The following is a 17,196-nucleotide window of genomic DNA, read 5'->3' on the forward strand; positions in this document are numbered from 1 at the left end:
ACTTGGAAAGTGTTATCCAATGTACAGATCCATATGTATCTATGGTGCTATATGAAGTGTTAGTAATTGCTTATCGATCCACTGTCTTTCCCAATCAGTGGGAAGTCAAGAATGGCCAGTGAATTGTAATGATCAAGCTCTGTAATAAATGGAGACAATACCCTCAGAATCTTTTGCTAAGATGTTCAGCTCCTTTCCTATTCTAAACAGATTGTTTAAAACACTCCCACTAGCTATTCAGTTTTTTTTCTTGGTAGTGATGCCATGACAACCACCACATGACCTGCTACAAACATACCAGTCTCCAGGGCTTTGCTTAAGAAGGCTCAGACTGATATTAGTCATTCTTTTTATGAGCCACAGATTCAGAGATGTTTTATGGTGTTTAAGATGCACCGAGCCTACCAGTCAATTTTACCATGTGGCAACAAATATCTTCAGCAAAAATGGGACAGAGCAAACTATGAAGACCACAAGAAGAGGGTAGGTACAATTCTGTGATAGAGTGAGAGAACAGGCTTTACCAAATCTGTTAAATAATGCATAAGAATTTTTGCATTAACATTAGTAGGAAGGTATACGCTAACAACCGGCAGTAAACTGTCAGACAAATGAGACTTTAAAAGAATGGTATGCACCTGGAGATTGTAATCTTTTGCCACCAGTTTTAAGTCTGACATCCATAAAATTTAGAGATGGAAAAGGTCTGTTCAGTCACTCAGTCTATCCCAATGAAAAAGCAGGATTGTTCTCATCAGAAAATTCCTCAATACTTTATTTAATGCAAGCCTAAATAACTCCAGTGCTTCTACTATGTTGCTACCTTAGGAAGTTGACATCTAAGTATTGCAGACTTACTTGTGAGGAAATATTTCTTAATTATTTACAGACATGCTCTGTTTCATTTACCATATAGAAACTATTTTTTTCTGTTTACTTTCCTCCTCACCTAACACAGGAGGAGTGAATTTAAACATGAAAAATAAAATTACAAGCAGCATCCTATCTCTAACCAGAATACAAGATCCCTTTTTTTTCCTTAGTGAAAATTGATCTCTTGTGAGAGGTTGAGAGCTCTGTTGTTATGTCTCACTAATGCTATTAATTTTTATATCAGGAGACTGATCCAGAAGTGGGTGACAGTCAACATCCATTGTGGCTCTACAATAATCTCTTAGAGTATAGCACACTTCCTATCTAGCCTATGGCATTCAAAGGTTAAGCCTAAGAACTAATTTGATATTTGAATGCTGTGTAGGCTAGAAATGTATCTGTAGTGTTAACTTCCATAGTCAAAGACTTATAATTTAGCTATAAAAAAGCTGCTTTAGAATTAAACTCGAATGATAACATCTCAGCTCAGAAGTCATTTAATGGAAACATAATGTCTGGAAGTGGATGGTTCAATGGATTAGGAATTTAATTTCAAATTCATATCAGTTGACTACTGGCCAAAAATTGACTAGTCTCTGGGCACATCTACACGAGACACTACTGTACAGTGGTTACTGCACTTGTGATTATACAAGTACTAAATAAATGCACAGTAACTACTGTGCTATTAATATACTCTCTTTCCACTACCTCTGCCTACGTAGGCCCAGTGTTGCTGATAAAAAGGATAATAATGTCCCAAATGACAATACTGTGCATTTATTTAGTACTTGTATAATGTAGTTACTGTGTATAATCAAGTACTAAATAAATGCACAGTAACTACTGTGCAGTAGCTCTGGCAAACACATTTTTAGTGATGCTACTGCACAGTAGCCTAATAATACTGTGCAGTAGTGTATTAGCGCTGCTTGTGCTGTGACATGCTACTATGTAGTATTATTTGGCTACCTTGCAGTTAGCATCTCGTGTGCACATGCCCTCTGATAGCTAAAACGTAAGCCACTATACTACTTTACATCCAAAGACCTCAAAACACTACAGAGACATTAAGGAATTCGGTCTCACCACCTCACTTAATATATTAAGTATCATTATCCACATGTAACAGATAACAGAACTAAAATAAGAAGTGTTCAAGTGATTTGTAGCCAGTCTGTGGCCCAGCCGCTGTGCTTACACTCTGAGGGGGTGCTGGGGCCTACCAGGGAGCTGGCTACTTCCTGATTCTTAGTGTTGCGCATTTTCAGTTTTTATTAAAAAAAAAAAAAGTCTGGGAATTTTTCAGGGTTTAATTTCCAAACATAAAAGCCAGGTTGAAATCAAGATAAAAGGAAGAAAAGAAAAAAAATGGTTTAAATTGGGGAAAAGAATAATACATTCCTGTGGAAGTGAGGAAGGGAAGGAGTGGGACTAAGGAAGGGGTGGAGGGAGGGGCGCAGTGCAGCCTGTCAGTCGCTCCTGGGGCTGCTGCAGGGAGCAAAGTGGAGGGAACTGTCAGTGAGTGCAGGGCAGTGGGGGCATGGCATTTGCAGCTACATGCACCCCAGGAGGGCTGTGGGCTGGGGGACTGCGCTGGGCTCTTCCCAGGGGGCGCATGCTCCTGGATCTGCACACAGGACAAGAGCAGGCTGCCTCTGCAGGCTGGGGCCGGTGGCAGCACTGGGTTCTTCCCAGAGTTTGGGGTAGGTCGCAGCTTGCTCTTGTCTGGCACGCAGATCCGGGGGCATGCGCCCCCTGGGAACAGACCTCATGGGGTGCACATAGCACCAAGAGCCATGCCCCCGTGCCCCGCACCCACTGATTTACAATTCCCTCCGCAGCTGACATTGGCTGTTCCTGGGGCTGTTGCAGCAGGGGCTAGGGTAAGTGGGAACAAGTGGAGCCCCGGGGGGGTGTGGGACGCTTCGCAGCTTGTCCCCACTCACCCCAACCTCTGTTGCAGTGGCCCTGGGAGTGGCCGATCACAGCTGCCTGCAGCTGCTGGACTGTGCCTTGCCCTGAACCCTCCGAGGCTCTGCTTGTCCCTACTCACCCCTAGATTAAAAGAACAACCAAATAAGAACATATTAAAGTAAGGTTGCATGAGACTACACAATTGGTGCATCTCTCCTCTGCAACAGCCTGCACTGAACTAAACATTTTGTTGGAGCTTGAATAGTAGAGTAGCATATACACACAGAGTCATAACAACGAGGTAACCACACAGACCAGGAAGGGGTTGGAAAATTTAGATTTTACTTCCTTACTTACTCAGTTTGAGAGAGGCATAAAATGACTTTTGGCAACTGATAAGCTCAAGAGATATTTTTACCTCCACCACCATCTTCCTTTGTATTATGAAAAAACCCAACTCATGAGTAGTTACTACTTTCCCAACAGAGAGATGAAGAGTGAGGAGATAAATAGGTCTCTTTAAAACTTCCAACTCCAAAGGATATGAGCACCATTATATACCTTGTGACCTGGGATAACTAATTATATTGATACAATCCACAGAGAAGAGATGACAGTATCAATACCCCATTTCTAAATTAAACAATGGGTGCTTTACATTTTGACAACAGTTTTCAGATTAATAAGCTAAAACCACAATTTGTTTAGTTGTCATGCTTTGTTATTCTATTCAGTTGAAGCCAAAACTCCTAAACTAACTGGTATAGCAACAACTGATTTTTCTAGCGGGCTATAAACACATGAGTGTTTTATAGTGTAAGGTTGCTTTAAACCTGTTGTAAATTTAATGATCGTGAAAAATGCTGGCCTGACAGCATGAGAAAATAAAATCTAAAAAAAGCAAGAGCAGTCCACACTGCTTCTGCATAGCCTCCTTTCTGAGATTTACAAAGATCATTTTGTGGGATGAGAAGGGAATGGTTAGTAATACTTTAAGCTTGAAATTCTTCATGGCAAGTTGCTAGACAAGTACTTTAAATGAGCAAGTAAGTGCCATTATCCCACTTTACACATGGAGAAACTAGGGAATATAAATAGCATCTTTCCCAAATCATATTATCAGTGGTGGAACCAGTAACAGAACTGACAGCTTCTGGCACTTGGTTCTGGACCCTTTGTACTTGGACTGGCTGCTCCCCTCAGCAATTTGGTCATCAGGCTTATTCACTCCTTGTCCTGTCTATAAAAGCTGATGGTTATGACAGGTATTTTGTGCACACTGAAGCCCCTGGCACATGTTCATTTAAAGGCACCATGGGTTCTGATCCCAACAGTCACACCTCCTGCCATGCCACACATTCATGGCAGGAGGCATGATTTTGGGATCAGGGATCACATCCCAATTGCACCCTTTCTACTTGCCAGTGCAGGGGCACTCCAGGATCATTATCATGACCTTGGGCTCCCCCTGCACTGGAAAGGTGACAGCCGGACCTGCTACATGTTCAATTTAACAAACTATACAAACCAGCCTATGCTGCAAGTATAACATAACACATTCATTAAAGTATAAATGTAACATGTAGAGGGAGACAGTATGCAGACAACCAAATCGCTTCTTATCAATACAGCCAAGGACTGGCAGTAAGACCATTTGCTTGAATTCAAAAGTCACTTGCATTTGATAACTACTTAGATCATGAAGAACAGCAGGACACAGCTGAGGACAGAACAGCGATGACAGACAAAAACAGTCAAATCTTGGGGGATGCTGCAAGTCCAGCTCTGCTATTTAGTAGACTGTTTCCATTCATTAAGGCCCAATCTTGTGATACTGATGTCACCCTCAACTTCTCCTGAAATCAATGAGTATTCAGTATCTCACCAAATCAAGCTCTGTATTTAAAAACTCTAACAGAAACAAATCAACAGCATAATTCTAACTCTAGTACTGCAGCTCCAAACACCACTCCAATTAGCAACACATTTTGAAGCCAAGGGCCAGACTTGGGGGATTTCTCAGTCGTCCAGGTATCAGAGAATCAGGGTTGGTCCCTGCCACATAACAAGCTCTTCACTGTGCCAGGCTACCTCAGGAGCTTTGGAGGGCTATATGTGGGCTGCAAGTGAAGCTTTGAACCTTCTACTTGCAATGCAGCTTTTTTGCCCTGTTGCTATAAAATTTGCATTGACTTGACAGCCCCTTTTTCTTCCTGTGTAAATATTTTACTTTTCTTTATATAGCACAGGGGTGAACAACTTCTAAGAGGCTGAGTCAGCCAGGAAGGGCACAGCTGAAACATGATTTATATGTGATACAGAAGAAAAATGTATTACATTCTGCCCCCCCTGACTTTTTACTCCATACCCTCCCGGGTCTCTCTGACCCAAGAGGATTCATATGAACTACTGTGCACGGTGAATCACTGTCAGTGATCTCTCCCTGTCAGCCCTAATCTCAATATTCCTGCAAAGTGTCAGAAGGAAGAAGATATTTACTTTGCCTCTAAATTTGGTGCAAATCAAGCTCCACCAGTGATTGTACCAGCAGTTTAGCATCAGAGAATGGCATTATAAGGCCTTGCTGCTGAAGAGCAGCACTGGGGGTTACTTGCAGCAAAAGAATCCCATGGCAAAGCATTGCAGAGCTCTCCTTAAATGTAAATTGACTCCCCTAGGAGATACTAATGCAGACAGGTAGGGATGTAGTTAGGGTTTTCTTGGGTTCCAGCAGTTCTGTTCTCTTGTAACAGCCCTGGGTATCTACTGCTATAAGGATGCAAGCTCAGGAGCCTGTACAGTGAGCTCAACAAGACCCAACAGCCCCTGCCAAGTAGAGGTACAAGCTGCCTTCCCATTGCCCTCCTGTGCCCTCACCCCAACACTATGAGTCATCTGGCCTCACATTTTGTTTTGTTTTTGGCGTCTCTGAGAGAAAGAAAGATTGGTTCTCCACCTCTGATACAAATGTCCTTAATATGCTCTCTTTCCACTACCTCTGCTTACACAGGCTCAGTGTTGCTGATAAGGAGGATAATGTCCCAAATTACAATACTGCTGACAATATAAAGGACTAAATGTAAATGATGCCCATGAGAACTGGTGAGAATTTTACTTTCAACAAAAAATGAATAACAAAGTCTTTCCTACTGCAGATCCAGACAGCCAAAGCGATAGTGGACACTTCTACTCCTCCCACATATGGCCATCTGCACTTGAAGTTGAAGAAGCTGAAGGTATCCTGTTGGTTATCATCACTTAATTAAACTGGAACACATAAAACTATGTCACAGTGTCTCTCTCCCACCAATCCAAAGAAAGCTGGGCATAGCAATACAGATGAGGGAGCAAACGGTCAAAGCTTTAGTCCCATTCCTTGTCCCTTCTGTGCTCTGCATAGCTGGCCCCCTGGATACTGCCTTCCCAATCTCACATCAAATAAGCCCTCATTTTCTGACTGATGCCACACATTCCTTCAAATTGCCAAATCCAGAGCCCACGGATTCTGTTTTAGGGGTTGCACAGAGGGACTCTTCCCCACATACCCACATACACAATTTCAGTCATTGTGAAAACCCACAACCACGAAGACACACGCACAGTGAAATTACACAAACACCACAACATGTAGCCATCCACATATATATAACAACGCGGATTGGCAACTGTCCTTCAAAATATTTTATCTTTAATTAAAAAAAAAAAAAAAGACAGCGGGGAAAAAATAATTGGTATTTTTGTCAACCTTTTTATATAATCTCTCTTAGGCAATGGGATTATCCTCCAGGTGAAAGCTTCAAGATTCAGCCTCTGAAAAATCTTGTAATGCCTCATACATTTCAACACTATCCAAAGAACTTGAGATTGTCTCACTATCAAAAGAACGACTTTCTCCATGATGCACGCAGGCTTATATGCTATTATAGACTTGACATTAGTGCTGATTGCTGTCTAGCATTTTTCCTTTACTGTAAAAGTAAAAAAGCATATACCTTTGAAGGGAAATAAATAGGGGGAAAGAACCCACACAGGTAAAAAACAAAACAATAACACCCCTCTCACCTGAGCCCAACTTCTAGGAGTATCCTTTAGGGTCGCACTATGTTTCCTGTTGATCTGCATTACCAGTTTTTCGAGAGGTGTTATGTAAACATAGGGCACTTGTATACATGATGGGGGTTTAGTTCCCTAAATTGAAACAGTGGGTTTTTAATTGTTAAAAACCCACTGTTTCAATTTAGGGTTTTCTGTCACTGTTATGGCGAGGGGCGCAATCTTTTTCTTTTTTTTGTGGAGCCTGCCTGTGTCTCCCACAGCTGAGAGGCATGCTGCCGGTGGCCCCTGAGCTGTGGGGGGGCCTGGTCCTTCCTTCTGTATTGGAAGTGCCCTCCTGGGCCACCTGGGTGGGCTGCTAGTGGATGGGTGCTGCCGCAGCTTGGGCTCAGGGAACAGTTGGATCAGGCTGGGTGCTGCCTCCAAGCTGGGGCAGCATCCGCCTACCCGGGTGGCCCTGAGGGATGCTGCTGCCACAGAGGGAAGCATAAGCGACTGGTAAGGGGTGCACAGAGGTGCACGTGCCCCCCTCCTGACGGCCAACACTGATGCTGTCAGCAGGGCTGGTGCCCCCCCTGACAGGCTCCATGCGGGGGTAGGACCAGGCCCTTCACTGCTACTTTTTTTCCCCGGTGAAACCTGCCTGAACGAGCTGCTTTCAGGCTGTGCAGCCCCTGAGCTGCAGTGGGGCCCGGTCCTTCTCTCCACAATGGCAGCACCACCCGGGTGGGCTACTAGCTGCGGAGGTGCTGCTGCAGCTAGCAGGCAGCAACCGCTGGATCCAACTCTTCCCTAAGCTGGTGTGCTGGAAGCCTGCCGGGTGCTGTTCCCTGGGCAGGCTCGGGGAATGGTTGGATCTGGCAGGTGCTGCCTGCAAGCTGGGGCAGCACCCATGCAGCTAGCACCCTGCCCAGGCGACCCCAGGGGGTGCTGCCACTGTGGAGGGAAGGACTGGGTCCCCCTCAGCGGAGGAGGGTGAGCTGTCAAAAGGCTGCACCATTACAAACAGCTACGTTGCAAACTAAACTAGAATGTTTGTAATGTATCAAACTCATTTAAATCTGCATGTGTACAGTGTGATGCAATTAAACCACAAAAATGGCCACTTTTCATCACATGTACAAGCACCCATAGTGAGAAGGTCTCTAATGTTTCAGTGAAGCTTATCTTCCCTTCATCGGGTTCCTTTGTACTCACTACTCCTCCGGGCTTCTAGAGCTCAATGGGATTACTTAACAGCACCATTTTTAGGTACATCTATAATGCAATATAACCTATATTTACCCTGTTAAGAAGCCAGGCAAACACAAAAGACAAACGAAGTGCCCCTGCAGTCACTTCCTTATAGCATTAGCTATTGAAGATTATCAGAGCAACAGGAGGCAATCTTTCATATAAGGCATGTTGAAGTGCTAGGATCTACTAACAAAACAAAAAGTCAGGGAATGAACAGGCATGTACAGAATATGTTTCTCATTGATGCTCCAGTGGGGGCTCCTGATAGTATTGTGTAAGAATTAAGCTCTGAGAGAGTGATGGATTTCCCTGCCACTCCATCTCTGACTATTTTTAATTCACCCCTGCTAGAGGTAGCATCTTTGGGCCATGGACATATACTTCTACAGAGCACATTTTTTGGTTCTTTTGGAATGAATTAAATTTCCCCAAATGGCAGATGCTCAAATAATATTCCTCCCAAATCTGGCTAGCTCTGGCAATTTCCTATAAGATCTTCATCTTCCAGCTTATTCTCTTCTTTAGGTTCATAACCTGCTGTCATCACCTTCACATTCCACAAGTTAGTCTGTGTTAAACTGAGGTTACATATATTAACATTCTACAGTTATAACTTAAAAGCAATCTTAAAAATTATCCTAAACTAGCTAACTGAGAGTGTAAGTAACTAGTTTATGTAGCCACACATGCCTATCCCACTTGCCCCCTCTGCAGCTCCATCCATTTTTTCATCACATCCAGTTGTTGCTTCTCATCTAAAATCTCCAGGACAGGGATGGCCTGTTACTGTAGTTCTCTAGATCCAACTGACAGGCTTTCATTGGATTTTAGCTCAGTCTCCACTGTTCGTGCAGAGTCCAGCACAATGGAGTCCTGGATTTTGACTGGAGCCTATGATGGCCACCGGAACTAACTAGTAATAAGGTGCCTGAAAAACACCCAATCTCCTATTGACCAAACATAAAGATTTTTGTTGTACACCTATTAATGCATTTGCCAAGTGGTGCAAACTGCATAACTCTCCTGGTTATAAGAAAGAGTTTCTGTTTCAGGGTGAAATTTGCCCCCTTCCAAAGAGTCCCACTTAAAGCCCTATTTACTACCGAAGCCCTAAATTAATAATTTTGCAAGATCTTCTTCAGCACGTGTGCACCAAGGTGAATCCTTACTCTAACTGGAGTATGTGACTGTCTTTAGGCAAAGCAACAGGAGTTGCAGCAGCTCCTTGGTAGATATACATAGCGCATCACTGCTGCTTACACAAGGCCATAAGAAAAACCAAACATTTCTCTGCCTCTTCTGTACATAAAGCTTGAGGAGGAGCGACTTTCACTCATCGAAAGAGACAACCGTTTGCTGCTGGAAAAGATGTCCTGCATCATGAGGACGAAGGGACGAATTGATAACAAAAATGACTATGAGACCAAAAGGTAACGTCCACCTTGACATTTGTATAAGGTTATTGAGTTACTCTGCCAGCCATAAACATAGACAATCTGCTCAGCAAGGACATGTTTTCAAAAAGATGCAGGAGAGCAGTACCCAGGGGCGCTAAGGTGTCTGCACGTCAGATACTCATTCTTCTGGTCAAGAAGAGGGACTCCAGCTTCAGAGTCATCCTTCTCCTACTCTGCCTGGAAAAGGAGGAGCCAGCTTTAGGTTAATGCTTTAGTTTACTAGCCAAGGGAAAGTGAGAGACTGGGAAAATGTTGCCCCAGTTTAGGGGAAATAAACCAATTATATCCCAGATAAACTGTTATTGCTAAGTGAGTCACAGACTTTTGCTTTTTCAGTCCTTTCTACAGACATCACCGGAAATATGTGGGTCCAAAGCTTCAAGAGGGACTAAAACACCCAACAAAGTAAAGTAAAATAAGAACACTGTGGAGCAGTCACATTGAATAAGAAGACTCAAAAAATAAATACAAACAAGGATTTAAGCCATAGCTCAAGGGAAATGTGTGAGACTCTTCTGGTGGGAATACCATTTATAGCATCCTAAATCAAGGAGGAAATTCTTAATTCTAATATATCATTCCTAATTCTAATACAGCATGCTCTGCTATCTTCAACAGCACAAAAGAGAATGTAGAAATGGATGAAGGAATCCAAAACCTACAGTGGAGGATGTCTTGTGAGTTTCAGATGTTGTCTGCTACTCCTTATGACTCATGTACAGACAGACTGGGTGATAAGAGAATGATAGCTCAGATCAGGTCCCAGGGTGTCTCTGCACTGTAGAGTCTACACAGAAGGTTGCAGCTCAGCTTCAAGTAATCCAGGTAGAGTACAGAACAGCAAGTCATTATATAACCAGGAGTATCAAGGCATCATTGTGCTCCCATGGGAAGGGAGATACAATCTGAATGTGCTTTAGCTAATGGTTGTATATACCTTCATCAGCATTATATTACACATATGTAAACTACTGCATTCACTTTAGGTTGCAGCAGCAATACATGTTCCCACCACACAGATTATTGTAGCTTCTTTGGAATCAATCAGCATCTGTTAATTAACTCCGAGCACTCATAAAATGTTTGTGGATAACATTAGACAAGATACTTGCCTTACAACTCTTCACCTTCCTCACAACCCAATTCATTTGGTTTGCTTCTGAAATTTGGATGGGACATTTTTCTTCGAGAACTGATGATAAAAGGACAAAAGCCAGGCTAGGATGGCTGACTGTTGATATACTAACAGTCATATCCTCTCCCTCAGTATAGCAACAAAAATGATTCAGGGGCTGAAAATAACCATTTTTAATTTAAGATAAACGTTGAGATTTTCCCTCTTGTAAGAAGGATCTTTATAATGAACTAGCAAATTGCTTGTCAAGAATAACAGGGCAAGGGGGAGGGGTGGGGACAGCCCTGCCACCTGTCACCCCATGCTGCAGCCCCCTCCCAGAAGTGGGGCAGGGGGAAGCTTGCCCCACCATCTCCTCCATCCCCCTCCACCAGCATCCTGCACCGCCGCCGTCTCCAATGCTGCTGGCTTCACCCCCACCCTGCCCTGCTCCTCAGAGGCAATGGTGCACCCCCATGATAGCAGGGATGGAGTGGGGGGAGTGAGGTGAGCGAGGCCAGCACCACTGGCCTCACCCCCCACCCCCCTGCACCATCCCCTCCATCCCTGCTATCATGGTGGCACTCTGCACTCTGGCTGTTTCATTAACCAATCAGAGTGCTCCAAGAGCATTATGGACAGACAGACAGACGAACTAAGCCCTTTATTACATAAGAATCTTTATAGCATTCCTGAAGAGAGACTATTTTTGAAGGTAGGGTGCAATGTTTCATTAAATGAAACTCATCTCTTTCAGACAAACAGAGGGCAGATTTCTAAAGGTTGGTTAGTATACAAATAGGGTGTTCAAACTCCATCTTGTGGGCCAAATTTGGCCCACAGAGCCATGGTATCCAGCCTGCAGCGCTTCCCATGGGTCTGGAAATTTAGTGGTGGGGGAATGGTGGTAATTAACAATTTGTCTCCTCCACTGCCAAATGTCCAAGCCCTGTAGGCCAGATGACATGACCTTATGTGCAGGGCTGGGATCATGGGCATGGGGGGTCTAAAGCAGGGACAGGGCAATGGTCATGATCCAGTGAAGAGTGGAGGCCTGACCCAGTGCATGGGGCCCGGGCTGTGAGTGTGATCCAGTATCTGGGATCGGGGCCATGCACCAGCCTGGCTCTGTGTGTCAGATCAGACCCACAAACCATATCCAGCCTGTGGACCAACTCCGCACCACTCATCTGTCCCTCAAAGCCAAATGGTTGGGCACCAATGGTATAAAGCAAGAAGAGGAGAATCCTCCTAGAAGACACATAAAAGTTTTTGTGATTTCCGGCCAGAAGATTTACAGTGGATTCAGACACTGAGGTTGCAGCTTTGACCTACGCATTCTTTAAGTATATCTGTGACTGGGATTGATTTTGTTTGTGTGTTTTCTAGTTTAAACAGGGAAAAACGAGAGAAGGAACTGCTGAGAGTGAGCAAGGAAAACCGTGCCATTCTGGATAGGATTACGAAGTCTGAGCCTCAGTATCAAGTTCAGAGGTGGCATGAAGATTGGCAAAGAGCTGAGAAATACATGATCAGCATTGCAAGATATCCTCCTGGCTGGTATAAATCACACAACCAAAAGGTAGCCCTGGACTTCTGGGGCTTTTTTCTTCTTCTTAACTGCAGATTAGACCTATCCACTTTGTGAATTTTGCTGTATCTTTGTGCTAGTAATTAGAACTAGCAGACAGTTATGTAGTTAATGATCTTACATTTATACAGCACCTTCCATCAAATGAATCCCACAGGGCTTTTCAGACTTTCTTAGGGAACTGGAGGAACTGTAGTACTTGGCCACTGATTAAATAACACCCTGTGATGCACTTGATGAATGGTGCCACTACAGAAAAAGCTAAATACTACAGCAACTTTTTTTTAAAAAGTATAAAATAATTTAATATTTTGGCATCACAAGAATCATGGTTGATTTCCACAAAACATTTGTTATTCAGAATAATCAGAATCTTGTTCTCTTTCCAAAATGCACAGTTGTAAATCAGCAACAAACAATATTAAAGAAACGGATCTGAGTGTGTGTGTTTACATGTGTGCTTTAATGAACAGTAGACTACTTCATTGAGCATTAAAGCATCAAGTAAAAGACCTATGCTAATTTTTTATGCATAGCTATACATTCTAGCTATACAGACATATAGCATATGCATAGCTATACATTATGCTAATATATAGTAAAATAGTCTGTGCATTAAGTGTCACTTAAAAACCATGCATATGTGCTACTGCACATTAGGGCAGCCTAATGGGCATTAATTTAGTACCTCACATTGGAGGTGCTAAATTTAGTGCACATTAGAAAAGGTGCATTAATGCACATGTAGACGTGCCCAGTAGGTGCCTAGCGTCACTGCAGTGTCATGTGTATAACCCCCTACAGGTTTAAAAATGGCCACTGGGGTGCTTTAACGAAAGCTTATCAAATGAGCTTTAGTTAAAGTGGTCCACAGTCATTTTTAAATGCATGGGGGCCTAATACACATGAAGGTATGGCATTTTAATTAGAGTGTCTCTCTGGGAACCACTCTAATTAACATCCTCCCCCCCCCCCCGAGCATGTGTATAGGCACCTGTTCAGAATTGAGGTGTAGTAACTACTAAGCATGTGTAAAATGAGATCTTCAGAGGTGTATAGTTCAGCTCAGTCTGGGTGACTTTTTCTGAAGACAGGAAAAGGCAACTCGCTAGGCCTAGGACTACCCTGGAGTACTGTGTATAGTTTGGGCCCCCCACTATAGAAAGAATATGGACAAATTGGAGAGAGCCCAAAGGAGGGAAACAAAAATAGTGAGGGGGCTGGGGATATGATTTACGAGGAGACACTGAGGAACTGGGCTTATTTAGTTTGGAGAAGAGAAGACTGAGGGGGGATTTAATAGCAGCCTTCAACTACCTGAAGTGAGGTTCAAAAGACAGTGGCGATGCACAGGAGGTGTGTAAGGGGTACACAGGAGTGCATGTGCACCCCCGGACAGCCAGCGTTTCCGCTTAGGTGATGGGCGGGGGGGCAGGTGGGAGAGCTGGTGCCCCCCTGAGAGCACTGGCTGAGCAGTGGGGGTGCCAGGAGAAGTGCCGCTGGCACTTCCGGGTCGATGCGATCATCCCATGATCAGCCGCGGGGAGAACCCTCTCCCCTAGTCAGCAAGTGCCTCCCCGACTCAGGAGGTACCAGTTGCCCATGCCGAAAGAGGATGGAGCTAAACTGTTGTCAAACAGAACAAGGAGCAACGGTTTGCTTGCTGCAACGGTCTCAAATTGCAGCAAGGGAAGTTTAGGTTAGATATTAGGAAAAACTTTCACATGTGGAGCATAGTAAAACACTAGAACAGGTAATCCAGGGAGGTTGTGGAATCTCCATCCTTGGAGGTTTTTAAGACCCAGCTAGACAAAGCCTCACCTGAAATGATATAGCTGGGGGTGGTCCTGTTTAAGCAGGATGTTGGATTAAATATCGTCCTGAGATCTCTTCCAAGCCTAATTTCCTATGATTCTATGACTTGTGAGAGCGCAGCAGTGGCAGCAGGGCAGTGTTCCAGATTTCCCAGATGATGTCCCAGATTTCTGGGATTTCCATAGAGTCAGACTAACTGGTACATCCCCAGCATGAACTATTTCAGTCCAAATAGTCAAAGCCTGGTAAAATTATATGCAATAACAAAAAGTGGGCTTGGGAAGTATCAGGCAGCATTTATAATTAGTTGTGCTATCAGTCCATTCCACAATGCACACACAGATGTTGAACCCAGATCCCTCTTTAATAAAGGATAATTTTTGCTTTTTTTTGGTCAGACCTTCCTCTCCTTCCCATTTTATGAGTGCTCAGATCTTTCTGTTGAAGCATATATCAATGTCACCAAAGACGGTGTGTGTTGGGCAAGAGGGAGGCTTCCTCCCCTTTTATATTAGGGACATTTTTACTGATCCAAGCAAATTCCCTCATCGGTGGGCTGTATCATCCATTGGTGGAACTTACTCCATTTATGAGAGCCAATCCAATTCCAAAGGGCAGAATAAGTTCCCTTTCCTTGCTCCAGAAAAGGATTTTTGCTTTCTCTGACCCTCAAGAACTCTGCTATATCCCATTCTAACCATGGGTTGTGCTTGGCTGAGGAATTGCTTCTAAAATAATTAGAAAATATAAGAAACTTCAAATGCTGACATTTTGTTTACTTTAGATGGATTTTTAATGATTCCTCTCTCTTCTCTTGTAGGAACAAAAATTTAAAAAGAAGGGACCAAAACGAGAGCAAAATAGAGATAAGCAACTGAATGGAAAGCGTGTGAAAAGTGAGGAGGAGGAGGAGGAGGAAGAAAGAGGGCATATTCAAAGTGCAGAATACAATGATCACCAAGAGAGAAACAGTGTCTCAGAAAATGTATAATGCTCCCCCTCCATTTTGGGGGCAGAACTATGGGTGAGCAGTGACTGCAAGAGCCTAGCATATTATCATCTTAAACAGGCTACCGTAAGTGTAGGTCTTAGGCATGTCAGGTCTTTATTATAATTAGGGAAGTGTAGGACAAGTAATGCAGGGTAGGATATGAAAACTTTTCTTTGTCATTGCCAAGAAATACCTAACACTGTATGACGGCTGATAAACATTAATGAAATGGGGAGCAAAGCTGGAACTATGAATTGATTTTAGTATAGGTAACTAATCCAGCTGACTCATACTAAATTTTTCCTCTTTTTTTTTAAATCACTTCAGTGTCCAAAGATCTACCAGTGAAAACTGACTTGGGTGACTGCATGCAGTTTTAAGCAGGGGGTTAAAATGTGTTTAGGGGCTGGACCATCTCTTTTGAACAGAGCAATGGCTGGATGAAGAACTTCCCCTCCTATTCACAATTACACAGACCACTTCCTTCCCTATTCATGACTGCATGCCACCTTTGTGTCAGTTACAGTAGTGTCACATGGGGTGGGCAAAGGAGCACATGCCCTGGGTACTGCCTAAGGGGGAGCCAGAAGGATGGGGCAGAGGGACTCCACTTTCCCCCAGGGCTACTACCTGCTTCACTGTTACCTTTACAGAGGGCTTCAGGAAGGCGCTGGCACAGACGATGTGTGTAATGAAGCACATGGCATTCTGGGAATCACAGTTTGGCAGGGCAGCAGTAGAGTTCAGTGCTGTTGGGGGAAGAACTGAGCTCGTTTTTTTAGCCAATTAAATCAGCATTTTTTTGCCCTCTGGACATGCGCTTCAGTGGCCAAACCAGAGTGAAAGTTTCCCCCTGGTACTGCTCTAGAAAACTATGATTCCCAGAACACCTTGCACCGGCTGCTGCTTGCTGCTGTTCTTCCACCTGCAAGCCAGAAGGTACAGGGAGGAAGGGAGTTTAGGGGAGGGTGAGATGACTGCCCAGGGTACATTTTGTCCATGGTAGGCCATAGTCAGTTATGGTAACTGCATTCAGAGACTGTACCATTAGAAGGATATGAAATATATTCCTAGTTTCCTTTAATGGAATCAAGTGGCTTAAAGCAAGGAGACACAGCACAGCGTGACCAGCTAGCCCTATATGCACAACCAGGAAGTGTTCTACAAGCCACCAAGGGCCTACAGGATAGAGCGTGGGAACTTCCCTACTAGAGGATGCATTCCATGTTATTTAGTTTTAAAATGTGATACTTCATAAGCAGGGATCCTGGTTTTCTCTAATTTAAAAAAAAAATCCCTAATTTTCAGTTTAAAAAAAAGTAACCCCAAATCCACATTTTTCCATGATTTAAATGAAACACCTAAATATCTATATATTAGTGGTGTTTCATTTAAATCATGGAAAAATGTGGATTTGGGGTTACTTTTTTTTAAACTGAAAATTAGGGATTTTTTTTAAATCAGAGAAACCAGGATCCCTGTTCATAAGAAACACCCAGTAAACCCACAAACAAGTGTACTAAGCCAGACAAATCAAGTGAAACTTCAGCTCCCTTAGAGGATAGAAAACCTGAAGCCAAATAAAAGGCTGTATTAAGTATTGGCTTTTGCTTGTTTGCAATAAAATGTACACCTCTGACTAACGTACTCTTGGAGACTAGTAACTCTCTTTAGAGACGTTCTTCTAATAATATTTTATATGTCAGAGACTGTTGAACTGAACATGTTCTCAATTGTAATGGAACTATGGTTCGAATAACTGACTCTGTGGTCATCATGTCGCTCTCAGCTATTACCTCTGGAAAATCCACTAACCCCTAATATGGCCTGATCCAACGTCTACTGAAGTCAAGAGAAAAGTCAGTATTGGCTTATGTGTTTTGGACCCTGGGCCAAGCACTAAAGAGCTTAGACCAGCCCCCTTTTTCTATGGGTCAGCCATTAGAGTGCAGTATAGCTGCATCACCTTCAGCAGGTGTGCTCCATATCTAATGCCATTACCCATCCATATCAGACCATTGCATGGTTAGATGACACTTGTTCCCAAACATCCATGATTTGCAGGAGTGCTAATACAGGAGTGTCTATCCACAGCAAACCTATTGTTTCTGAACACATATTTGTTACAGAATATTATGCAAGAGCACAG

General features: G+C 43.4%; 1 protein-coding gene across 1 annotated transcript; it reads left to right on the top strand.

Moving 5' to 3' along the window:
- The first annotated feature begins 301 nt into the window (after nt 1–301).
- Nucleotides 302–16,306, top strand: LOC102377436 (uncharacterized protein CFAP97D1). Its single transcript, XM_006033392.3, has 5 exons — nt 302–483; nt 5,946–6,026; nt 9,391–9,509; nt 12,040–12,232; nt 14,877–16,306. The coding sequence occupies exons 1-5, from the start codon at nt 379–381 to the stop codon at nt 15,045–15,047; spliced, it is 669 nt and encodes a 222-aa protein (XP_006033454.1). The 5' UTR covers nt 302–378; the 3' UTR covers nt 15,048–16,306.
- Nucleotides 16,307–17,196: the final 890 nt, after the last annotated feature.

Source organism: Alligator sinensis, unplaced genomic scaffold, assembly GCF_000455745.1.
Source record: "Alligator sinensis unplaced genomic scaffold, ASM45574v1 scaffold1463_1, whole genome shotgun sequence".
Classification (NCBI taxonomy): domain Eukaryota; kingdom Metazoa; phylum Chordata; order Crocodylia; family Alligatoridae; genus Alligator; species Alligator sinensis.

Bases quoted from the DNA above. Each gene is read 5' to 3' on its own strand.
- LOC102377436 (XM_006033392.3), top strand. From the start codon at position 379: ATGGTGTTTAAGATGCACCGAGCCTACCAGTCAATTTTACCATGTGGC. The intron at 9,510-12,039 runs GTAACGTCCACC...TGTGTTTTCTAG, and splicing joins AATGACTATGAGACCAAAAG to TTTAAACAGGGAAAAACGAG. The intron at 12,233-14,876 runs GTAGCCCTGGAC...CTTCTCTTGTAG, and splicing joins ATAAATCACACAACCAAAAG to GAACAAAAATTTAAAAAGAA.